At 41.4% G+C, this 25,857-nt stretch overlaps 1 protein-coding gene across 9 annotated transcripts in view; it reads right to left on the bottom strand.

Annotated features, from left to right (window-relative positions):
* Positions 1 to 25,857, bottom strand: part of KIF1B (kinesin family member 1B) — a 158,848-nt gene that overhangs the window by 119,853 nt on the left and 13,138 nt on the right. For all 9 annotated transcript variants that reach the window (XM_075018087.1, XM_075018092.1, XM_075018089.1 and 6 more), the window contains exon 3: positions 1,188 to 1,264. In XM_075018087.1, the coding sequence (XP_074874188.1) occupies positions 1,188 to 1,264 (77 nt within the window). The remainder of the gene's footprint in view (positions 1 to 1,187; positions 1,265 to 25,857) is intronic.

The raw sequence follows: 25,857 nt of genomic DNA, 5'->3' as shown, positions 1-25,857 counted from the left end.
CTCAGGGGTAGCAGTTAATCCCTGTGCTCCTCACTAGATGTGAGGAATAAGGGACATCAAAAGGAGAAACTCTCCCGTCAACCCTCCCCTGTACAGACAGATAAGATAGCTGAGCGAAGATGTGTCAATTTTAGCTATGCAACTGGCATAGCTAGAATTGTGTTTCTGGGATTGACTTTCTTGGCCTAGTATAGATAAAGCCTTAGACTGCAAATATTTGTAAGAGCAAGCATGACCTAAAATGACATCAAAACCTGTGAATATGAAAGCGAAGTTTTAACAGATTAAGGTTTATCCTGTACAGTGTTTGTGGCATTTTTGCCACTCTGCTTGATCCATGTAATACAGCTGTATAACTTCATCTTCACAACTGATTTAGTCAAAAAGAGGTTTCACTAAAAAGCTCTGTGCATATACAAGTTTGAACTTTGCTCTGAGGGTGTCAAGTTAAGAAATTTCTTTAATACCAATACTTAGCTGATGAGGGAAAAAATAGGATGACCTCTTTGTCCACTTCTCAAGAAAACAGGGGACAAGCCCTAATGCAGAACAATTGCTCGATGTCGGTAAGACATCAGAGCTAGGTCTCTGGAGAAGCAAAGCAGAATGCTTAGAGGACAAAAGTATATTGCTTTTATAGTTATAGGAAATGGATTTTTTTTTTTTGTAAAACAAGGAGGTGCTGGTACTCAGGCAGCTCCCTGGCCCCTCCCACCAGCTAATCCCATGGCTGGGGCTGCCAGGGTGCCCATACTCAGTAGTGGCACGTACCAGCATTAAAAAAGACTAGCTATAGGGAATGTGGACCATTAGTACTCTGCCTTTTCCTAGAAAGCCAGTGGAATCCAACTTGTATGGTTTCCAGTGTGCCACAGAGATTTTAAGAAGTCTTTACCTTTTCCAACAGAAATTAAAACTGAAAAGTTATTTTTGTGGCTCTGGTTGCATTACTTGAACCAACACCACACTTTTCCATGCCTTTCCTCTTCCTTCTCCTAACATACACCCAGACCATGTTCTCAAAATCTCATACTTCACTCTTTCATATTTCCAGGATGGATAAAAGCTAGACTAGACAGAGCTCTGAACTTGTAGAAGCACCTGGTTGAAGTGGGGTGTCAGGAAGCAATCCAAGCCAGTCTGACTAGTAAACAATGCATTTTGCTATAGTACATTCAGAAACTTACCGAAGTGTGAGACCAGTAGGAGTAGTCAAAGCTGAAGGACTTTGGTGCTTCTTTGGGATTCTTTGGGTTAATTATACCTAGAAGAAATACAATTCAGAGTTATCTATCCAAGGCATTTAACGACATAAAATGAAAATCATGAGTCAGATAATGACTAAGAGCAAGAAACATTATGACATTTAACCCTTGTACTCAGTCCATATGAATGTCTTTGCTGTGTATGTTACATTAAAGGACATAAGGTCAGGATGGGTGTTCATACCACAATCACACAAATACAATATTCCTGTACAGGTTTCTTGAAGCAAGTCAGGAAGAGGCATGCATTGCCATAAGGGTATACACCTACTAAACAAAGTTCACAATAAACAGCAATTCAGGAGACTTAAGTAGGTCATTCTGCTTGTTCTGTCTAAAAACTAGTGAAGATTCCTCGAGTGGAGGGATGGATGGAAGGAACAATATTAATGAAAGAACCAAAACTCACAAAACCTAGAGACACCTCAATAATGAAAAGTTCAATAGCCCTGGGATTTCACAGCAGGAATGAAGCTTATTTCGAACTTCATGTTACAGTTTAAGGATGGAAAGCCCTTGGCTACATATTTTCATTCAGAGGCTCAGGATTCTACAGGGCATTGTAGGAAGCAGTGAAAGGAGCTGGAGGAAGATATACAAATACTTCAAGGATTACACTCATATGACATACTGCAACTTTCTTCTACAAATAAAATACGCAACAAGCCCACACGGAGATTTTAACAAGACTGACATTAAACGAACTAAGCTAAAACTATTTGTAAACCTTGCCTTCTGCATACAGCTATTCAATCCCAGAGAAACTCAAATAAAATCCTGCTTTATTCACAAATCACAGCAACAAGGCAACATTTCATTCTTTGAAATCATGAATCTTTTTTATTTTGTAAGGTCATCCCCCTTCTTGGTCTGAGTTGTGTGAACTTTGTCCTCAGACTACATTAGAATATTATATTTACAGTTCGTTACTACTTTCTCTACAAGTTTAAATCCCAAACAGCTTTAACAAACAGAGCCATGGTCTCCTTACTACAGTTTCACTACAGGTATTGAAACAAGATTTTCCAATGGGTCAATCCATTAGATCTAGTATGGAGTCTTGCACTGATAGGCCAACATGTTAAAATAGGACTTTCAAATGTTTTGCTTCAGCCCATGACACACACATGTAGACTTGGAAGATTTAGATTTTTCTTGCTTAAATGCCATTGACAAAAATTTTCCATAGAAGAAACGTACCAATGTCTAAAGAAAAATGCTGCTTCTGTACTTGAGTTTGACCTACATATTTACTTTGTTTATCTAACATATGTTTAACGCTTTAAATTTCTGAAGCTCAGTTTCTACTGTAATTAAATCAACTGAGCTGCCTTCCCCATAATTTTCTCCAATTATGGAAATGTAAACATAAAAATCTGAACACTGCTTAAAATAGATATGTGAAATTATAAAAATTAAAAATCAAATACTATTAAGACTATAGGTAGGATTCCTCTCTCCTCCGTGCACATACCAAAACAATGAGTAATTCCATACTCCTTACCTTTACCTTGGAAGCAGCCTGACTCTTGGTTGCCCCTCACTCACAGGAGACATGAAACTGACCAGTGCAGCTGGGCTGGTCAGTTTCCTGTCTCCTGTGAGCAGCAGGCAGTCCACAGCCAGGCTCTCAGCTGCCCCTCACTCATAGGAGACAGGAAACTAACCAGTGCTGCTACACTGGTCAGTTTCCCGGCTTCCTCAAGTTATGCAAAATTTGACTTATGCTGGGTTGTGCAAGAATGCAACCTCCACCTAAGTCAGGGGTCTACTGTACACTTCAAGTAACCCTGGTGGAAAATGCAGCAGGGAAGGATCACTTTGCAGCAGAGATAAAGTAAGGTCTCAGAGTTCGCGAACCCAGAGCATGTGATCCTGCACTTTCGCAGCTGACCCCTGGATCCTACAGTAAACCCTGGAAATGTATGATTTCCAGTTGCACTTGACCTGCTCCCCCTCTGGCTCAACCCACCCCACCGCAAGCTGCTCACCAACTGCACATAGCTCCTGCTCACTCCCCATCCCCACCTCCGGCTCTAGCTCACCACCCTTCAGGCACGACTCCAGCTCAATGCATGCCCGGTTCTGGCTCACCTCTCCTCTCGCATGGCTCTAGTTCAACCCCCCACCCTACCCCCCCCCCGGTTTAAAACACCCCTTGCACGGCCCTGCTTCCATCCTCCTGCCCTGGCTTAAAACCCCCACTGTGCACAGCTCCGCTTCAACACCCCCACCTCAGTTCAAACCCCCTGTGGTCTAGTTCAAACCCCCTGCATGCAGCCCCGGTTCAACCCCCCCACAGCCCGGCTCACCACCAAAGCAGGACTCCAGCTTGCCATCTCCCATGCACAGCTCCGACTCAACTCCACCCCTCACCCCCCTGCAGCCGTAACCCACACCAGGCTTAACCACTCCTGCCTGCTTCCCATGGCCCCAACCCACTGCCAGGCTCAATCCTCCCCAACTGCCTTCCCTCCCCAGGACTTACCTTTTTGCTGCTTCCCTGGCTGCAGAATGTGTGTTCCACTGGGGAAAAAGCTGGTCCTCCACTTATGTGAAATCCGGGCTACATGAGGGTGCATGGAAGGGAACCCTCACAACTCGAGGGTCTACTGTCTGTAAGTTTGAGAGGCTGAAGTTTACACAAATCTGATTTTGGTGAAGTTCTGTGGATTCTGTCCTTCGGTTGGGACGATCTTAAAATACTGCCTCCTGCTACAGAAACTGAACCAACTTGGGTCCTCTTTTCAACTATAGAGACTGGCTTACTTTGATGTCACGTAAGTTTGTAGCAATTTACATGGTTTCAAGACCATCTTCAAAAGGCAAGTGGCTAGACATCTATTTTTAAAAATAAAAGATTATTCTTCCTGGGTACCAAAAGTCAGCTTTAATTGTGTGGTATAAACGTGCCTTCTCCTCTGGCAGTGAGCCACATTCACTATGAAAAAAGAATGCAAAAAACACACCCAGGACCTAACCAGTTGTGCAGAGTTATACAGGATGAGGCTGGAGTTCTTCATGTTCCTACAGACAGTTCATACCTTGAAGCCAAACTCTGATCCTCCTCACTAAAGATCATTTGTTTCCTCAAGTATTTAGCCTCGATACTGTATACTTCTGGGAAAACGTAACCCTTTGCCCTATAACACACCCCAATCTCTTATCTGATTCATTACAAATTACATTCCAAAGGGAACTGAGCCCTTTGAAAACACTGTAGCCTCTGGATTACCTTCCAAGATTTAACAGCTCTACCAGATCCTGCAACGCTAAGCAAGGCCACTATCCAAGGCTATATGATGGAAAAGGGATCTCTGCTCCAGACTGCTGTTTTGGCCACAAATAGCAACAGTTGCTATTGTACTTCTCCTAGCCAATTCTTTGCTTAGATTTGTCCTACGCTGACATTCCTATCATATAAAAGCTGACAGCCATGCAAAGACAAGAATTAATATGCCGCATACCAGTATGCTATTACATGGCAAAGACACAAGCCCAGCTCACCACCGAAGCAGGACTCCAGCTTGCCAACATGGGCATCAACACATTAGTAACAAAAACCTAGGAAATCAAACGTGGCTTCAGTTTCCCCATGATTGTCTCAGCCAAGCTGTAATGTTTCTACAACACACATTTCAACCTTGTCTAGAAATCAGAAAACTGAGAATCAATACATTTTGTTCAGTTTTCCAGGGTTAAATTCCCATGATGCCCCCCTTGAGTTTTTTATTCCTTTCTCATATCCCAACCATTTATAACCATCACCATCCACAGCACTGACTGGGGATGAGAAGCAGTAGCTCCTTGCAAGGATCAGAAAGTTTTATATTCATAAGCTACAATTAATGAAACTAATTATGAAATGAGTTCAAAGTAGCATTCTTATTAGCAAGCAAAGTTCTTTGATTTCAAACCCAAAGTAAAACGGTTGACAATTAAGGGCAGAAATTGTTACATTCCATTCCCATCTCCTTCAAGAACACCTTAGCTTGTTAGCATTATTCTATCTGCCTCTCCATATGCTTGGAGTTGCTACCTGCCCTGACATTATATTCCGCTATCTTCAATGTCAGTGGTGTCATGCTGCAGATATATCAAAGCCCCCTTATAAACGTATGGTCCAAGGTCATGGATATTTAGACTCACCGGTGAGGTTCAGTAAGCAACAACTAGCGGCCTGCGCCAGTGACTCAAGGAGCCAAGTTCAAATCCTGACTCTACTACTAATCTAAATATCCATGACCTTGGACCATACCTTATAAAGGGGACTGTGATATATCTGCAGTATGACACCGCTGCCACTGAAGTTTGTGAGATAAGCTAGAACTTAAGACTTTCTCGTAGTAGTCCCCTGTACAGTGTATATTCCATTATGTCATTCATTAGTCCCAGTACCATGCCTTTGCCATTCAAAATTCTACAGGTATAAAGGCTGGTGGAAAGAAGCTGCTAGCTGTTCTTCCACATTCCCTGTAACTCTTCCTGAAACGGGAAGCCTGGAATACACTAGCAGTAAGCCATAGAAATGCCCTATTCTTTACTGACAAAGGTGTGTTTTTACTGCAGGATAACTAATTGTTAACTGTACTGTTGTAAAAGCACTGTAGCTTCACTCGCAGGTCAACTAGGCAAGGTCCACTATTGGTGGATAGTATTGTGCTGACTGTGATGGGGTTCAGGGGTCCCCATGCACTGCACCCTGGCTGCAGGCAGGCGTGACTCTCACTCAGCAGGTAGAATAGGAAGTTTATTAGGTGACAGAAGCCCAGTTTCTTACAGAAGAGTCAGTGCAGCAGTCAGAGACAGTCATTCCAACCCATCCTGGGGAGAGGAGCCCAAGGGGTGCCCCTCTGGGGTGTAGCTTCCCCCTCGCCCGGCTGGCTGCCTTCCAGCTCCCTCTCCCCTCCAGCTTCTAACTGCTGCCTCCAATTCAAACCCAGCTCAGCTCCTCCCTCCTCTTTGTTCATGGCAGAGGTGTTACCTGCCAGCCTAGGGTATAGCCCCAGGGTCATCCTTAGCCGCTGGGAGCTGCTCCGTTTGTCTCACATACATCCAGCCTGAGTCTCACACATGCACTCCCCGCACTCCATCACACTGACCTTACATATCTTCCTCAGATAAGAGCTTGCCGGTGTCATCACCATGAAGGATTTCAGAGACAATCATGATATGTTAGTTAGCTCATTGTAGACACACTTTTCTATACTTGCATAAATGTAATAATAAAATTAAATGTTTAATTTTAATTTTATTTATTTTCTGTGCCTCAATATCACTAGAAGCAAAATAAGCAGCAGGAACTGTTTAGAGTTACCAAAAAAAGTATGCTGTTAACTGTAAGAGCACTAAACCTGAGGGGCAGGCATCTCCAAAAACTTTCAATTGCCAACAGACAGAAGAAAGCATTTATCTAATGCAGCAAGAGCTTTGCCAAAGTAGGTGATGAAACATTATGGAACAAGAAGAAATCCACGAGGTTAATGACTTTTTAGCAATTAGGTGATACTAGCTTATTTTAAACACATCTGTTTCCCACAAACAACTGTCATAAAAGAAATTACATGTGTACAAGGAGCAAGGAATTTTTATAGCGCTGTACCGTTTATCATCCAGGAAATGATGAATCCTTCACCAATACCGTACAGTTCAAATTTGCCTCATATTAGCACTTGATTATCAACACTAATTAGCGTGATCATTAATAGTTTCAAAGAAGCAAATACCCTTTTGTTTCAGAGGCACTCCTTCAATGGAAAAATTGAGGTATACAAAAACTACATTCGGGAATCTTTATTACTGTTGCCCACATTTTTTCTTGAACACAAAGAGGAAGCAGTTATCCAGGACTGTCACCTTTTAAACTAGTTTCTGCGGATTACACATTCGTGGCATATGTGGGATTTAACAGTATACAAACAATGATCTTGTCCACGTACCCACGAAACAAACACAAGAGAGTCTTCTAATCCAAGCAAATAAATTTAGCATTTCCTAACTTATTCTAGCACTACGAACGGAGTTCCTTAAAACCTAAGCAGATCAAAATACTAGTTCCAAACTCCATGACAGATGCAAGTAATAAAAATCAACATTCTACCATATTAGCTGCAGGAATAAACTCATCTAGAATTTACCACAAATACCTCATTGAATGTCTCTCTTTTAAAGAAATGTTATGTCAATCAACTGCCGAGTCAAAAAGGGAAGGTGCTAGTGTCCCTCTTAATGAAGTTGTCTGAAAAACAAAAAGCAGTCAAGTAGCACTTTAAAGACTAGCAAAATAATTTATTACGTGAGCTTTCGTGGGACAGACCCACTTCTTCAGACCATAGCCAGACCAGAACAGACTCAATATTTAAGGCGCAGAGAACCAAAAACTGTAATCAAGGAGGACAAATCAGAAAAAAATGATCAAGGTGAGCAAATGAGAGTGGAGGGGTGGGAAAGGGGAAAGTCAAGGATTAGATTAAGCCAAGTATGCAAACGAGCCCCTATAGTGACTCAGAAAATTCCCACCCCAGCTCAAACCACGTGTTAATGTGCCAAATTTGAATATAAAAACCAGCTCCGCTGTTTCTCTTTGAATAGCAGGGCGAAAATTTTTTTTCCAGTAACATGCATACCCTTAAGTCATTAACAGAATGCCCCATTCCATTAAAATGTTGACTAACTGCTTTGTGGATCTGGAGTGTTTTGATGTCTGTTTTGTGCCCATTAACTGTTTGTCAAAGGAAGTTAGAAGTCTGTCCAATGTACAAAGCATCTGGGCATTGTTGGCACATGATGGCATATATGATGTTAGTAGAGGAGCATGAGAAAGTGCCCCTGTTTCTGTGAGTAACCTGGTTAGGTCCAGTTATGGTATTTCCAGAGAAGATATGCAGACAAAGCTGGCAGCAGGCTTTGTTGCAAGGAAAGGTTCCAGGACTGGTATTCCTGGGGTACAGACTGTGGCTGTTTGTGAGGATCCTCATAAGGCTGGGAGGTTGTCTGTAGGAGAGTATGGCATCCTGATTAAGGATATGTTGTAGGTCTTTAATAATTCATTGCAGTGGTTTGAGTTGGGGGCTGTAGGTGATGACCAGTGGTGTTCTGTTCTTGGCTTTTTTGGGTCTATCTTGGAGTAGCTGGTCTCCAGGTATTTGTCTGGCCCTGTCGATTTGTTTTTTTATTTCTCCTGGTGGGTAATTCAAGTTTATGAATATCTGGTAGAGATCTTGTAGTTTTTGGTCTCTGTCAGTTGGATCAGAGCAAATGTGATTGTACCTAAGGGCTTCACTGTAAACAACGGATCTAGTTATGTGTGCATGACGGAAGCTAGAAGGGTGTAGGTAAGTATAGCGATCAGTGGGTTTCCGGTACAGTGTGGTACCAATCAGGCCATCCCTGATTTGTACTGTAGTGTCCAGGAAATGTCTCTCTTGTGTGGAGTAATCGAGGCATAAATTGATAGTGGGGTGCAGATTGTTAAAGTCTCTGTGGAATTCTTCTAGAGTATATCGGTTCAGTATTTAAGCACTGTCACGAGTCTAGGCAACACTGAGCATTTGTTCAGTAGCCACGGAATGGAGGGGGAAATGGGTGACAGGAAAGTACTAGGGCAAGATGCGCTGTCTTGGACATACTGTTCCGTAAAAAGTGCTTTTGCTAGTGAAAATGATAGCTAGTCTCCTTTCAGAGGGAAAAATATTTAACCCCAAAAGGAACGTTTCTCTAGATTCTGTAGTAGACAGATTAAATCCATCCATCTGGCCCCCACCCCACAAGCACCAACCATCCAATATATCAAAACAAAAAGCAGTCAAGTAGCACTTTAAAGACTAACATAATTTATCAGGCGAGATTTCGTGGGACAGACCCACTTCTTCAGACCATAGCCATACCAGAACAGACTCAATATTTAAGGCACAGAGAACCAAAAACAGTAATCAAGGAGGACAAATCAGAAAAAAATGATCAAGGTGAGCAAATCAGAGAGTGGAGGGGTGGGGGGGGAGGTCAAGAATTAGATTAAGCCAAGTATGGAGACGAGCCCCTATAGCGACTCAAATACCATCCAATATATTTTACTGTGAGAAAAGCAGCCCCCCACACAAGTACTTATTTAAAAGTAATAGCAGCATTTTTGATGTATTTAAGATAGACCTGGTTTGCATCATCTCCAAGCCTACTAAGGGCCTTGGTAACTAAAGATTTTCACCTCAATGTTTCTATGGCAACAGGATAAAGCACTTCACTAAAGAAACCAAGTCAAAAGGTGAAGGGTTTGAAGCAGCTACTGACGGGCTGCCCTGAGTACTGTTTATGAGATGGTGAATACCTTAGGGGCTCTACGCACCTCCTTAGCTCCAGGATGGCACAGCAAAAACATGTCTGCTGAAGTAATATCCAAAAACATTAAAATGAATACAGACCCAGTTAGCGGGAAGTTCAGTAGAGTGAAAGTCTTAATGATGGAAAATTAAAGCTGTGTGTTCCACTTAATAAAAAATAAAAATGTTTTGACTCAATTCTCTGCTCGTGAGAGATGCCATTATTAATAGTTCAGGAAATCGAATGCTTAAATCCAGGGAACAACTATGGTACCTGCAGAGTGCAAAACTTCTGAAAGTCCCCCTTCCCTCCCTTCACTCGCTCCATCCACCCATCTATTCTGTTCAACTTGAGGTATTGCCTCCAAGGATAAGAGTGGCTTAAAGAACTGAAAGAGATATCTCCACCAAGCATTGAGAGCGAGACTGATATTTTGAGGAGAAAGTAGAAAGAGCAGTGAAATGACTGAACAACAAGAGCCCTAGAAATAAGATCATGGGAGAGATGATTAAATATGGCAGAGAAAGTACAATAGGAAATTTGCAGACTATGTAACATAGCATGAAAAGAAGGGAAGGCACCTGAGGAATGGACAAGATTCATGCTAGTGACAATACACAAGGAAGGAAGTGCATTGGAATGCAAAAACTTTAGAACAATTGCCCTAATGAGTCATCTAGGCAAGGTGCTGATGATGATACTGATGGGAGAGACTAAGGTTGCTGATAGAACATCTAGCGGATGAGCAAGCAGAGTTCAGGAAAGATAGAATTACCATACAGCAGATACTGGCACAAAGATTGACAGCAGAGAAAGCTCGATGAAAGAACAAGAACATTTACACTTGCATCATCGATTTTCAGAATGCATTTGACAGTATAGATTAGAAAGTGACTCGGGCAGTGTTGGAGTTGTGTGGAGTGGATAGCAGATTGATATGGTTGTCAAAAGCATATCAATGACAATGCGGAGGCAGCGGTGAGAATGTTCGGAGAGTTGGGAAGTTGGTTTAGAACAAACAGAGGTACGAGACAAGGAGATCCGATATACTGAATATCTTTATCACACATCTAGGGAGAGCAATGGACAAGATCTAGGAAGAGGTAGAAGGGATATCTGTGCATGGGATAAGAATTAACAACTTGAGGTTCACAGATGATACCGTTATCATTGAGGAAGATGAGGAGAAGCTAGCGAAAACAGTGCAGGTGCTAAACGAGGGAGAGAAGCAGTAGGGACTGATTATGAACACTGATAAAACAATTGTATTTGGAGATAAGAAATAGGAATATCAGTGCAGATGGGATTAAACTAGAGAATGTACAGAAGCTCACGTACCTGGGGAGCAACATTACGTATGATCTAGACTGTAAGAAGGAAACAGCAACTAGAAAAGCAAAAGCAAGAGCAAGTTTGAAGGCAATGGGTAAGAACTGGAAAAGTAAAGCGATTAGCTTAGGAGCAAAGCTGAGTGCCTTGAAAACATGTATTCAACAGCATGTTGTACAGATGTGAGACACGGGAGATAAAAGATTTGAAGAGAAGAATATTAGCATTTGAGAGGAGTAGTTATAGAAAGATCCTGAGAACAGGATGGATGCAGAAGGTTACCTATGAGGAATTATATAGGAAGATACAGATGAAAGAGAACCTACTGCAGAAGGTAATACAATGCAAGTTACAGCTATACGGGCATATATGCAGAATGAACGAAAAATCAAGATGCTGGTATTTGCAATAATGGGCGGTTCAAACGGGACAGGCAGACCCCACAGAGATGGGGTAGAGGATATAGTAGATTGGTGTGGAGCTAGTCTACAGAAATTAAGCCACTCCCCACAAGACAGGGAGAGATGTAAGGAAATAGTGAGAGAGGCATTGGACACCAATGGGCGCTGAACCTATGGTTGTTGATAATGATCATTGTAAAAGGATTTTGTAGGATATAAACTCAGTTCATTAGAACTGAGCTGAGACCACTCTCTCGTAAGACAGAGAGTATTCATTACATGACAACTTTCAGTCATGACAGATCATTAGCTCAAATATAGTCTACCAGGCAAGAGGTGGCTTAAGATCAGTGATCAGTCAATTATGACAAGAGACAGCAAGGAAGCTAAAAATTAGGATTATTGTTTTAAGAATGAGTAACAGAGAGGGAGCCAGGCTAGTCTATATACTATCAAAACAAAAAAGCAGTCAAGTTGCACTTTAAAGACTAACAAAATAATTTATAAGGTGAGCTTTCGTGCGACAGACCCACTTCTTCAGACCATAGCCAGACCAGAACAGACTCTGAAGAAGTGGGTCTGTCGCACGAAAGCTCACCTTATAAATTATTTTGTTAGTCTTTAAAGTGCTATTTGACTGCTTTTTTGTTTTAAGAAAGTGCACCATGTAGGACTATCTAGACATCATACAGCACATAACCAATTCATTCATATGATAGAGAGATTAATGCAATCTGGCCATTTATGAAGGATGCTGGCTGGAACTTCTAAAGAAAATAATATTTTAACACATCTCAGTTTAGAATCTCACAGTACAGATAAACTGTGCAACAGTAAAATCCAACCTAAAAATCCACAATCATACAATAATGATACAGTTGGCAATACTATTCACAAAGATGCCAAACTGTAATTTCATTTGGAAAATGAAAAAAAAAGAATGCTAGATTAGAAAACTGGAACATCTGCTTCAATGACACTCCTTCCGCCCCAAACACTCAACATTAAAAGCCTTTTTATAAAGCCATGGAAGGTCAAGATGAAACACATTAGTGAATCACAAAACAGACCATGATCTGTACAACTGTCCCATTTCTCTGCCATAAAATACTGCTTCAGCACTGCTTCTCTGCATGGGTTTAACAACAAAGACATGGGAAATCAGCAAACCAATAATCATGGAATCCTAGGGCTGGAAGCGATCTCAAGAAATCAAGTCCAGCTCCCTGCCTAAAGCAGGATCAACACTAACTAAATCATTGCAACCAGGACTTTGTCAAGGCAGACAATCACAGTGGGCTTCAACATTAACAGCCTATATTACTGAATAAACATTTTTGTCTGTTATTTCTAATGCCCAATGTGGCAATTAACTATTCTGTTTCAATCCTGAGAAAGGTTTTTCAGTTGCAGCGGCTATATTTAGTTTTCATGAGAGTGGCCCTGCAGTTAACTTTGAGCACTGGCGTTAAACAGCCAGTTTGAGAAACCCAATCCTTTCTCCAGGCCCCTTTCTGTAACTAGAGCCAAATCACTTATGCCCTGATCTGCTGTCTTTTGCATAATTTTCTCCTGCTTTAGCTTCTGTATTTTACTCAGGGGTAACTAAGAGAATACTTAAACACTGTACCTCTTATAAATCCAATATTACAATTTTAAAGGGAGACTAAAATGTCTCTTCTAATGGCAAGTAGTCCAGAAGCACACAGTGAGTAGGGAAAAACAAATTTTAACTTGCTACAAGATTATTATAGATGATTCTTTGATCAGTGAAGAACCTCAAATTAAGGCTTATCGGGATAATGACATACTAGAAATAATTTAACAAATGCTCTTACCCATGTATTGAACCCACACTCTTTTCGAGGGGATTAAAAATTGGAGAACAAAGTATACGAAGGGCGAATATTAAGTTTATGCTCTCTCCAGCTTGATGACTCGCACTAGCATCCATCTTGGTTCTTTTAAATGGATTATGGCTGTGTTTACACTAGCCCCACCCTTTCAAAAGGAGGATGCTAATTAGACACTGTGGGATATGCTAATAGAGGTGATGCTATGAATATGCAGTGCCTCATTAGCATAATAGTGGCCGCAGCCCTTCGAAAGTGCCACTACACAGGGTCCTTTTCGAGAGGACCCCACACACTTCAAAATCCCCTCATTACTATTTGGTTATGCAACACCTCATTAGCACATCCTGAAGCGTCATTAGCATCCCCCTTTCGAAAGGGGGATGCTAGTGTAGACATAGCCTACATATTTTAAATTTGCAAATTCCAATACTGGATAAATATTTCCGATAAAAGGACTTAAGCTACACATTTTCAGTTTTAAAAATTAATTTTTAATTCCTTGTGAAGTGAAACAAAATGTCATGAAGTTTAGACTGAAAAACAGTGTAAAGTCAAATGCAGTCAGTCTTAAGATGCAGCTCATAGCCACATTCCTCTAACAGTCTGACTTTCAAAAATCAGAAACAGGCTTCATGGTTGTAGAAAGCTTAATTTTACATCCTTAGGGTCTATTCTTAAATGAAAACTTACTATACAACTGGAGAGCTACTTGGGGCAAGAACAAGGTAGAAAATTATCTATGGCCCATTAGCCTTGAATAGTTACATAACCTTTGCTCCCACAATCACCTAGAAAACAAAAGAGCGATTCCAGCATTGCTCCCAGATCTGGATGATGATGATGACAGACACAGCCAGCAAATACAAAACAAAAGAGTTTTCGCTTCACCATTTTTTCCCTTTGAGATGCAGCTAAAGTATACTTATAACTACGGAAGATGACTTCATTCATAATAGGACAGATGGTCCACAAAGCAGGCTTGGCTTACAAAAGGATAAAACGCCATGCCAGTTTGACATGTCAGTCTTTGTGCAGGAAAAGCCAGTAGCAAGTACAGAAAGGGATGTCTGACTAGAAAAGAGGAACAGCAGCTGCAGCCTACGTTCGGGGAGGGGAGTGCGCAGGGGGAAAAGAGAAAAGAATGGGGGAATAGCTTGGATGTGCTAGAGTAGCATGGGCAGTCTTCTTTGTTTGAAAGGTGTTTACTTTTAACTATCCTTGCACACTTGAAGAGTTAACTCCTGTTTCTTGGAATCAGACACTAACAGACCAACCTCTGCAACACTGCTCAATACCTACAACATTCTTACTATCCCAATCTATTTGGTCTGCTGCATCTTTTTGGTACAGAAATTAGATAAGTTGTAGCCTCTTAAATTTAGTAGATCAACTTCAGCACTGGGTATTCTGAATTTAAGAAACCAAGAACAGTATTTGCCAACTCAAAAGTAGTTATTGCATCTGAACAGCAATCACATTCATCTTAATTTATAATTGTTTATTTTAATAAGTACACCTCAATACACATATTTATCCTATATACTTCACACAAATGTTACAGAGCCTGTTGTTCAAAGAGTAAAATTTACTCTGAAACATATACTCATCACTAGAGCCCTGCAAATCTGCAGCTATCAGTGGCCCACATTTGCAGATGGGGAAATCATCCCTGCAATCACTACTACATGAAAGAGCACAAGAGAGACAGGCGACATGAATCTCATGCACTTTAAAGTTAGGCAGTCACAGTCCTCAGATTCAGGGGCAGTCCACTGTTTGGGCGTCCTGAATTGCTCTCCTTGGGGAGGGGAGCCTTCTATTTAAAGCCCTTGTCTGTTCTATTGGATGGGGAGATTCTTTGCATAAGAATGCTGTACAAAATAGTACAGAGGAGGGATGTTTTTACGGGAAGGTGACTGATGAGAGGGGCAGCAAATAAGAGGAGAGCAGACTTCATTTACTATGTTCGTCTCATTTAACACACACACACACACACGGCACCCTCAAGCCTCCCCCCGCATTAATAAATCACACAGATTACAGGGCATCTTACCAAGAAATATGTCTATATTGCACACCAGTGAGGAATTAGCTCAACTATAGCATGCCCTTCAACTAAGCAGCAGCAAATGGAACTAACTGGTGCTCAATCCCTGGATTAGCTGACATACATTCTGTGCTGGGAGAGGGAAATGGATTCAAAGATTAAAACCCAGCAGGGATGCCAAATGCTGGATGGGGGGAAAAAAGGCAGTAAAAAGGAAAAAAAGCTTATGTGCAGATTGGGAAATTGACTTCCTATCCTTTATGCCATCCAGTATGTCTCCTATCTTCTACCTGATTCAATGCAGGTTCCTTTTACACTTAATGAATTAAAATAAATCGCTCATGCTCCTGCTCCTTCCATATCTGCCAGAATTGCAAACAAACATTTTTCTTTTCCTATGGCCAGGGAAACATTAAGAGCACTGCTCTAAATTTCTACTTCACCAATCACTGCTCACACAGTTAAGTCTACCACCATTGCATTCCCATCAGTGGAAGCAAGAGCCTTGATGAGTGTTACCCAAATGTATTTGGCCATGGAACCCTTTTAAACTCGGAAGCCTTTTGTAGAACCCCATTCCCAGACTCCACCCCTCTTGGCCCCCAAATCTACAGGTTTTATTCGCCTCAGTCCCCAAATCCACGCCCTATCCCCAAGCTTTACCTCCATCCCACAAAAGTGTCCCCCAACCCATTAGACTTAACCCTGCTCAGCCCTAAACCCACCCCTCCATACCCAAGATTAACCCACATCGGCCCCAAACCAGCCCCTAGGATTAACCTATTCATGACACTGGCTGGGGAGCCTACACCAGGCAGCCACATGCACCCAGTGGGAAGGAAGACTGGCATGGAGGTGTTCTGCTGGTCAGGGTGCCCCGAGCCATGACCACCAGAGGGGTGTAGCTGCTCAGTTAGCAGAGCAAGTGAAGGGCTCTCTGCAGTTCCCTGCCCTGCTGCCACTGAAATAATGGAACTTAATTCAGTTGCTTTAATGGCTGAATCCCTTCCGCTGCCCTGCCAGCCATTAAAACAATTAAATTTAATTCTGCTGTTTCAGCAGCAGCAGGGCAGGGAGTCAGAGGAATTTTCTTGCAGAACCCTATTTTCACTTTGGGGTTCCATGGAACACCATTTGGGAAATAGTGGCCTCAACAAAAGCATGGGTGTTTTTACCACTGCCATTTATATTTACTTACAGTTAGAAGGTATGTTGAAATAACCACAGGTTATCTGCATAATGGGTACAGTAATGTTTAGAGATGGGGCGAGAGGAGAATGTTAGTATTGACAACCTTTTAGGAAAAGGATGGTTATCAGCTAGTTTAAAATTCAGATACATTTAAGGAAATGGAATCAGACTGAGCCTATTTTACTACACCACACCCCATATTAGAGGGTTGCCCAAGTAAAACAGCATTGTTTATATACCTGTGTAGCCAATGTAATTGAGACATTAGAAAGAGATCTGGGACCAAGACTGAATGCAATGAATAGAGACAAAATGCAAGTCTGCCTGGAACATGTAGATTGACACCTATCAGAGCAAATGGCAATAGAAACAAGTTTGTTACTGAGACTAGGGTGGAGTTGAGACTCATATTTGAACTGGAATATGATTAAGACCACACACACAAGCTGCTGTTCAGTCCAGGCTCTGTCTTAGACTTAAATGGAGTATCTTTTAAAGATATTTGACTACATTGTTTTTAGTATGTGAGAAAGAAAGGATTGCAAAACCAGAAAACAATTATATTACAAGAGACAAATTCAGGGACATGGACAATTCCACTAGCTTCTAACACAGAATATGTTTTTCAATCAAGGCATTGTTTGCAATTTTCAAGTCATTAGACAAAAAGGAAATCAAATAGAGACTAAGAACAGCTCAAACTGGAATTCAGCAACATTCACTCCCCACATTAGGAATTCCATCCCTGCACTGGGAAGGCAGCTAGGGAGAGATGCAGAAGAGTACCAAAGCCAGGCAAATACTTGCCCACAGAAAGCCTCTCATTCTCAGCTGCTCTGGTAGATTCAGTTGCTATAAATACCATTTCTCAGACTGGCACTTTCGGAGGGAAAAAAAAAAAAACCATATCAGTCAACTATGCCTGAAGTGGGGACTAATTACTTGAAGCATACCATCCTAAGTGTCCGGCAATGTTGATTAAATCTCTGTTTAGTCATTTAATTTGTCCCTTGAACTCTTATGTTCTAGCATCTCAAGACAAAATATGTATCTCATGTACCTAGGTACCTTCAAACGTACACAACATATAAAATAAGCCCGTTAGCCAGCTATTGAAGAAATCATTTTTGCCTTTCCCTTTTGACTGCATCACCCAAAAAGACATTGTTGTCTCTAGGAATGGATAACGGCTGAGCTAAAATGAACAAACAAAAAAAACCACCAATCATTTCAGCACCGATTTTCATCATTATTTTAGGGTATGTCTGTACTACCAAGTTTTGCTGACAAAACTTAAGACAACACCCAAAAATTGCCAGAGTGTTCACACTTGCTCCCTCTGTCGACAGATCATGTCCACATGGGCTGGGTCTACAGAGAGGGGTATTGCCAGCAGCTTCATACTAATGAGCAGTCTCGCAATTGCAGATGGCCGCTCATTAGCACAATCACATGGCTAATTAGCATAGCCACACTAGAAGGTGCTGCTGGCAGTAAACAAGCCATGTAGAATTTAGACATAAGGGGCTGGTGATGGGGGATTTTTGCCAGCAGAGGCACTGTCTACACAGCCTGTTTTTGCTGGCAGTGAAATCTCACGTGGCTACGCTAATTAGACATGTGATTATGCTAATGAACAGTTATTTGCAATTACAAGACTACTCATTAGCTTGAAGCTGCAGGCAGTACTCCTCCACAAACCCAGCCATTGAGGGCACCATCATCAACAGTGAGCAATACATTTTAGGTATGTATCCAACAAGGCAGTGTTATAGGAAGGCAGAACTGATCTCTCTGCATCTTTGGATTCCCTCTGACTTCTCCCAGAGTATCCTCAGCTGTTGAGAGCTGCATCATGAAGATCTGTGAGCTCCCCATGTTTAGGAATGTTAAAGCAACATAACAATCTCTCCCTCTCCAGAAACAGTCTGCCTGGGCTGAGGAGCATTCCAAACATTTGCTCTTTGCTCCCTAAATGTAGTAGCTCATTCAGCTGTCAGATATTTCCCAGAGCTTTCAAGAGAGAGGGGCATATGCCCACAGGGCAGCAGAGCTCAAAATTCTTTGAAGAGCCATCAGGGCAGGTATTATTGGAAACTGGCGCATACCAGTTCTATGGACAAAACACACCGCACATTATCAAGCCTCTACAACTCTCTGGATGAAAGACCTGTTCTCTCCTACAGACAACTATCTAACCTCAGGAAAATTCTCACTAGCTATCACCAACCATACCACAGTAATGCTAATCCTGGAACTTCTTCTTGCAACAAACCTCATTGCCAAGTTTGTCCACATATTTATTCTGGAGGCACCATCACTGGACCTAACCCTGTCACTTACAGGACCAGGGGCTCATACTGGCTCCCCTACTTGTAGGGGTTAGGAAACTTACCACCGCTGCTGTGGGAGCTTCCCAGCTCCCACAAGCAGAGGGAAGCCAGGAGCCAGGGTGCCATCTGGTTCCCAGTTCCCTGCCATGACTGAGAGCAAGGCAACTGACCAGCACAGTAGCACCCGTCAGTTTCCCCGCTCCTGCATCAGGAAGGGAGCTGAGAGCTGCCTGATTCCCCGCCACTCACGATTTCAACTCTCATTAATCCAAGTAATGTGCAAGTCAAAAAATCACAGAAATAGGGGTCTTACTGTCCAGTTTATGCTCAAACTCGCTACCTTGCACCTTGGCCTCAATAGACAGATCAATTACCATATGCATTACAAGGGCAGTTTCCCCATTTTGATATTTGTAGTGATCTCAAGCAAGTCACTTATCTTAACTGACACTTGCAGTAAGTAATTTTCCCTCCTGTTTCCTCTCCACCCTTTGCCTCCCTCTTCTGTCCTATGTATCTGATTTACTAGTTTTCATTTTGATTTTTTTGGTTGTATCGCTTTGTTATAAAACCATCATGCCAATTCACTTTCAGCACCATTTCCAGTACAGCACTATCTCCAGATACAAAGAAGTGGGTCTGCCCCACAAAAGCTCATCACCTAATTATTTTGTTAGTCTTTAAAGTGCTACATGACTGCTTTTTTGTTGTGTTAAAACTAGCAGCAGTGTTTACACTGGCTCTTTATTGACAATAAAGGGAGGGGAAAAGAAGAGTCTCTCCTAAGGAAATTTTTTTTGGCACCAAAAATGGGTGTGGTCACACTGAAGTGTGAACACTCACTGTTGTGTCCCCAAAAGGAGTTTTTGGCAACAAAACTTGGCAATGTAGATACACTCTAAATCAGAAAGTAGGAAACCTTGATTTAAATAATTAATTTTAATCCTGTTTTGCATTTGTGCTTATTTTCCTAAAGAAAGGTTGCTTTTCATTGACTTGTAACTATTAAAACATTGATTTTTAACTAAATATAGCCTGTATACATGGTACCTATATTTGAATTTAACCAAATCAATACACTACCACACATTTATTTCAATTCTTAATTTATGATATTAGAAAATGGTGAAAAAAATTTACTTAGAGGATAAAATTTTGAGTCATAATTTATGTCAACTTACATTTGAAAACTGGGATTCACTTAGACATTAGCAAAGATGATTTTAAAATTATGTTAAAAATGCTGGATACAATAGAAAAATAGCTTATAAAGACACAAGCTTTTCTGAGTACTTCCCCCTCTCCAACCTCAGTCATTACACAATAACTTAAAATTAGACTGATTCATCATCTAGCATCAAAGATATGCCCTCGTTGCATGGCAATTACTGACTTTTCCTTATTTTAAGGCCAACTTGTGCTGCTTTCTTGCTGATGCATTTTCAACAAAGCAGTAGGTGGTGACTGATGAATCATTCCCCGATCTTTACAACACTTAGCTTTGCTATATTTTAGTTCTGTTTTCTGATTCAAGATGCTTTCAAAGATGAAATTAACCTCAAAGTTGAGGCTGCTTATGTATCCCCAAATAAGATAATAAATTTAACTTCCCCCACACATCATTCTGATAACGTTTCTATACCACCTTCCAAGCAAGCATCACAACAACATTTTAGAAACATTTGCAGCGTCAGGAGATATTCAAATATTCTTTATAAAGGTAAGGAAAGCTAGGAAAGAAATCGAGTGACTTCCCCAGGTCTGCCTCTCATGTCCAGTAGCTCTACAGGAAGCCAAGTTGTTTGGGAAGCCTTAAAAGTTCACCTATGAATTATTAATATATTGGGAGATAAGATTCTTCGCATAACAGACAAGACAGCTTTAAAGAGCAGAACTAGGCACCAGGGAAGGGAGGGGCTCTTATTAAACTAGCAAAGGATTTTGGCTTTTTGGAGCTGTTAACTTGCCAAAATGGCCAATGGATCAAAGAAATACCACCCTCAATTGTTGACTGTTTTTAAAACAGAAATGCTCGGAAGTTTTCTGATCACCAGATTTAAAAGTTTATTACATCAAGGACAACCACACCAAAAAAAAAGTAGAAACATTAGAAGTGGGTGGAGATGACAAAATAATTGTGTTGAATGAGACTGTCCAAGAGAAGTAACCAACAGGAAAAATGTCCTAGGTGCCAACATTTTCTGGCAAGCATGTCATGCATTTCATGTCAGACTGATGGGGGTACTGCCAGCTTTATTGTTGACACTCACAAATTGTACATTTCAGAAAAGTGTAGTCATCAAGGATGATATTAGTTTACAGAAGTGGACACTTCCACTTATTCTAGTCTCTCCTCGCTGCTAAAAACCACACAACTCTTGAGAAAAAGTAAGACAAGTACACTTGAAAGCTTGAGTTCATGGGATTATTGAGACAGACCAATTACAATCAAGGCCTGATCTAGACTAGAATATAACTGTGTCACTCACGGCTGGCCAGAAGGGGATTTACATCACTCTAGCTACCTACCTAGCTAAACACACCAATCAGCATACCCTAGTGTCTTCATTGAACCAGTACAGTGGCATTGGTCCAGTTCTAATTGCAGACAAACCCTAAATCTTTTGTATCTTCTTTCCACCCCTCCCAAGGTCCTAATAAGACTACAAAGGGCAAGCAGCAATTTTGTAAACTCACTTGTCTCTCTCCTACCTATGGATATGTCTACAGTGTCAAGTTTCGTCATCCAAAACCTATTTTGGCTGACAAAACACAGAGTGTGTTCAAACAGCAACATGAAAAAAGGCCAGTTTCAGCAACAGAAAACTTTCACCTTTTTCAGGGACTTTTGTCCCTCTCACTCCTTTTACTGTCAGTCATGCAATGTGTACAAAAAAGCTGGGATTGTCAATTTTAGTGAATTCCAGGTGGTTTCCCACCATGATCAGGTGGCCACTCTAGCAAGTGCTTTGAACTTAGCTGCTCTGCAGCCAAATAATCAAAACATGCACTGGCCACCAGCAAGCCCTAGGAACTTTTAAAATTCATTTCCTGCAGGCTACCTCAATGAAGAGTGCTCCAAATGGCATCTTCTCAGAAAATCAGGTGTGCAGCCATAGGTCCAAACACTCTACTGCATGGAGCACTACCAAGCTGTAGGAGCTAATGAGTGTGAGGGCTGAAGAATTGGTCAGCTTCATGACTACAAGGGACCCACAGGAACTGCAACACATATGAGCTCCTTTCTTGATCCCTTTGTGAGAAATAGTATGAGTGAAACAGACTTGAATGCACAGCCAAGATAAAAGAACCGCATCAGAAGCACCAAAATGCAAGACAGTTAAACAAATGTTCTGGTGCTGTACCCAAGACATGACTTTTTTTTTTTTTTTTAAATCAAGAACTGGATGGAATTCTGGGAGGAGTCCCCACATCCAAAGCAGAGAGCCCTGTGGTTACTTCAGAAGGCACAGATTCAGGTGAAAAAGGGGTTTGCCCTGATCAACAAGTCCTTGATAAAGAGCAGAAGCTGGAGGATAACATGGACCTCGCTGTGGGGTCACCCCATGTTGTAGGAAGGCAGGAACCCCTCTGAAGCCTTGAGGCTCCGCAGCAACAGCATGTGGAATTTGAAGCAAGGCAAGTTGCTCTATTGCAGCATAATAGAGGATTGGGTACCAGTGGCTGTTCTTCTGTGAGCTGCCCCGCCTGGCTCGGCATTATGGACAAGAAGGATATTTACACATTCAACTATACCAATGGATTCTTGCAGGGAAACAATGAAGAGTTTTCTGAGGTATTTGTGAATTTTCTCACAGAGGTTCCATGTATTTCTTCACCCCTGTGGCACAACACTCTCCCAATCTATTCTCAGATCTGTGCTGATGGTACCAAGGTGGTGTATAGCTGAGCTGTATGATAGGCTGGCCACCCCGCTGCTTGCTTGCAGAAGCAGGACACGGGTGCACCTGTTAATGTTCAGTTGAGAGATGTCCTGCAGAATTAAGGCAGCCTGTGGACAAGCAGGCAATTTTTTAAAATACTTTCAATGTTCTGGCAAAGCTCTGGCTATGCCCTGTGGATCCTCCACTTTTGGGTGGTTACTGTATGTCTCAAATGCTCACGGTGAATCTCCACCCTCTTTTAACTTTTTCTAGAAGCCAGGGTCACAGCTTACTGAGCCATCCTCATCACTGGCACAGCCAAAGAACTGAGGATTACAGGATGCCTTGTACCATGGTCTGCAGTCCCACAGTACCTAGCAACTAAAGACAACAACATTAGACACTGTGTTGATTTTACCAACCACTGCATGTTGACATTACTTTTGTCACTGACACATTGTAGTGTAGGAATACCCTATGTGACTTTGAGCCTAGCTTAAATGAAAGCCAGTCTCTATCAAGCAGCACTGGTTTTACCATTGATTCAGACCCAATTATTTCAGTTAAACCTTTAAAAAAAAGTTTAATTGGTTGGGGCTTTTTGAAAAACAAGACAGATATATTCTAATTTTCTGCACTTAAATACACTGGCCACTATTAGGGAAAAGATGGTAACTGGAACACCTACAAAGCTACAAACCAAAAAAATGTATCTGCAACTAAGTTACTGTGGTGGAGGATACCATTTTCCACAGCCATAAGATGTGCCTAACAAACACTGGACAGAATTTAAAAAGACATCCTAATCAGTGTATCTAATGTGGATACTGGGAGGATTACAGATGGGGTTTCTTTATTCTACTAACCTTTCAATGAGTACCAATCCCTTCTCCTCAGCCCCACAAACCAAACATCCATTACTTCAACTACATTCAATACCACTAGTCATATCCCCATGTGGAGGGTGGAGTTGGAGAACATGGTTTAGTTCACCTCAGGCTGGCTCATAACAGTACCTCTACACCAGAACTACTGCCTAGTACACAACAGCATTGTGATAAGCAAAAGTTGCTCCTAACTTCCCCCCTCAAAAAAAGCTTGTATCACTCCTTTTTAAAAGATCAAAGTGAAAATCCACAAGCTCCACTTCTGAAGCCCAGGGTGCTCATTAGGCAACTTAGTAGTAATCTGTTGAGGGCAGCAGCTGTGACCATACTTCTTGACAGATGGAGCTGGTCCACTGCTTCAGCAGGCATAGCAGAGGTCAGAATCCCCAGTCTCATAAGATGATACCATAACCTCAAATACTCCAGAGAAAGACCTTTCAGAATTACTTAAGGTGTCAAAACCTGACCAACCAGCACACTCCCATGCCTGGCTTATTTTGCAGATCCAGTAATATCCGTATTCATCAAGAAGCTCAATAGATTATTCAGAGCGCATTCTATCTCTGTAAATGGGGTCACTTACACTGCATTACCAAACAAGAATGCATGACTAAAACTCACACGATAAACTCGCCTCACTCAGACACTGGCACCCAAGTGCTAGAGTACTTGTATGGAAACTAGACCAAGTTTCTATAGGCCAGACACAGCAGAAGGGCAATATACAAATAGGCTTTCTCTGACTGTCAGTTTGATTTAAACTACTTCACCTACTAAGAGGAAAAACATATGGAAAATAACTTAACATCTTAAAAACCTACTGTGTAACATACAAATTAATTGTCAAGATCTTTCATGCTACCCTAACACTAGGACATTAAAAGCAAATCTAATGTGTGATCTTTGTAGAAGAGAACCAAAATCTCACTCACAAGAAGGGCATGGGAATGGGAAAAATTTAGATTCAGCTTTAGGCAACTGCACAGCAAAATGCAAAATCAATCAGAAATAGAAAATATTAGGTTCTCCCATCCATTCCCCACAAGCCAGATTTTGGCCTACAGGGTTTCTCTTGCTTTTTGTCCATTCTACTATGGCTACTTCCCTTAGAAAATTACTGGAAGATACCATGACAAAAAACAGCAACGAAGGGTCCTGTGCCACCTTATAGACTAACAGAAAAGTTTTGAGCATGAGCTTTCGTGAGCACAGACTCACTTCATCAGATGCTGGTCTTGGAAATCTGCAGGGCCAGGTATAAATAAGCCAGGTATAAACCTGGCCCTGCAGATTTCCAAGACCAGCATCTGATGAAGTGAGTCTGTGCTCACGAAAGCTCATGCTCAAAACTTTTCTGTTAGTCTATAAGGTGCCACAGGACCCTTCATTGCTGTTACAGATCCAGACTAACACGGCTACCCCTCCGATACATGACAAAAAAGGGACCAGTGTCTAGATATCACCTTGCCAGTTCCCAGGGAATGCAGAACAGCTCAATTACAACTAATGCTCTACTGAACAATAAAAACTTAACTGACAGAGGTGGTCAAACTCCATAAGTATCTGCCCCACAGCTGAAACAGCTACCAGCTAACGTAGGTGAAATAAATCACTAATATCAAAAGTTAGCAATGGGCAGTTTCTTAACACAATCAGGGATTTGCATATCTAGGCTTCATGCCTATGCAACTTTTTACACATTACTCTCAGGCTATAACTGTAAATTGGGCTAGTAGTCACTCAAAATTTAAGTCTTATTTAAGAAGTGTAGAGGAAAACGTAGCACATTTAAGAAAAACAGTTTCTACTTTATTTCACCAATAGGCACTTACCAAGAGCTGCTATGGGAAAACTGTGAATTTGGTTGGAGGACTTACTGAAACTACATCAGTGAACCATAAAGCTTGCGCTACCAATAGTGCAGAAATGTTTACACTTAAAAGGAACATTAAATACTTCAGTTTCCTAGTAAACTTGTTACAGTACTTAAACATTTTTGTATAGAGATTTTAAGAGAACATTGGAGAAGGACAAAGGAAGAGAAAGAAAATACTCAAAATACAAGCAGAAGGTCTAAGAGAAGACTAAGCCTCATACACAGAAGACACTCAAACAAAATGACCACCTAGATGAACGACTACAGGATAACCAACCTTTCAAGACCACAATCCAATTCTGTTAAAGAAAGCACTGCAGAATAAACCCAACAGAATAAACCTTGGAGTGCACTCAAAGCAGATATATGTGAAATGTGACCATTCTGAGGGAGTGAACGAGCTATGCAATGAGTAGTCAGGGCTCTGTCTACGCTAGTTTTCAGTGACAAAGCCATGTCACAAGAGGGTATG

Source organism: Carettochelys insculpta, chromosome 23 (assembly GCF_033958435.1).
Source record: "Carettochelys insculpta isolate YL-2023 chromosome 23, ASM3395843v1, whole genome shotgun sequence".
Classification (NCBI taxonomy): Eukaryota; Metazoa; Chordata; order Testudines; family Carettochelyidae; genus Carettochelys; species Carettochelys insculpta.
The sequence above is the reverse complement of the archived record's forward strand: the minus strand, read 5'-3'. Positions and strand labels throughout refer to the sequence as shown.